Below are 799 nucleotides of genomic sequence, written 5' to 3' on the forward strand. Positions count from 1 at the left end.
GACATTGTCCTTCTCCAGGAGACGAAGAACCAGAGTACGACGGCAACGAAAATTCTTGGGTATTGTGATTTCCATCACCCCCGTAAGGGTAGAGGCGGTGGCGTCGGTATTCTAGTGCGGCATGGCCTCCAATGTGAACAGATTTCACTACCTTGTACCGACTCCTTAGAGACCATCGCCATCCGTGTATTTGCTCCAGCAAGTCCCCCATTGTCTGTGGTGACGTTTTATAACCCACCTCCCGCAATGGCACGTATATCTCATTTGATAAGTATTGTTCGTCGTCTTGATCCACATGCGCTAGTGGCTGGCGATGCCAACTTACACCAGGATATCTGGGACAGCCGTTTGCCTGCTTCCAAAGAAGGAGAAGACTTTGCAACAACTTTGGTGGATCTTGGATTTGAAGTGGTAAACAACCCTTTNTCGAAGTGCGACTTGGTGTTAGCCAATGCTACTACATGGCATTCGGTCTATCGCGGCATTCTGCGTGCGGCAAAACAAACTATTCCTAAGGGCAACCGCGACAACCCACATACGATTTGGACGGACGATATGGATTTGGCATCCAAGCAGGCTGAAGACGCGTTTCAGGCTCACCTTGCTGCCCCAAATGATGACATGCTTTGGAACGCATTCATCCAGGCCAAGGATCGACGGAACTCAGCTTTTCGTCGAGGGATCCAATTACTTATGGAATCCCGCGCTCAAAAACTCGGGGCCTTGTCAACCCCCAGTTGGCGTTATTTAAGAGGATTGGCGGCACCGCCTCCTCGCCCACTTTCTACAGTGGTTCTCC

The 799-nt window shown here is 50.6% G+C and overlaps 1 protein-coding gene across 1 annotated transcript; it reads left to right on the forward strand.

The window, feature by feature from the left end:
- Positions 1 to 114: 114 nt before the first annotated feature.
- On the forward strand, positions 115 to 798 carry TM35_000551110 (uncharacterized protein; the record flags this gene model as incomplete). The annotated part of the gene is made up of 1 exon (XM_029030776.1): positions 115 to 798. A coding segment is annotated over one exon (684 nt), but the record flags the coding sequence as incomplete, so codon positions are not given.
- Between the last annotated feature and the right edge of the window lies 1 nt (position 799).

Source organism: Trypanosoma theileri, assembly GCF_002087225.1.
Source record: "Trypanosoma theileri isolate Edinburgh chromosome Unknown TM35_Tth_55_V1, whole genome shotgun sequence".
In the NCBI taxonomy this organism is placed as follows: Eukaryota; Euglenozoa; class Kinetoplastea; order Trypanosomatida; family Trypanosomatidae; genus Trypanosoma; species Trypanosoma theileri.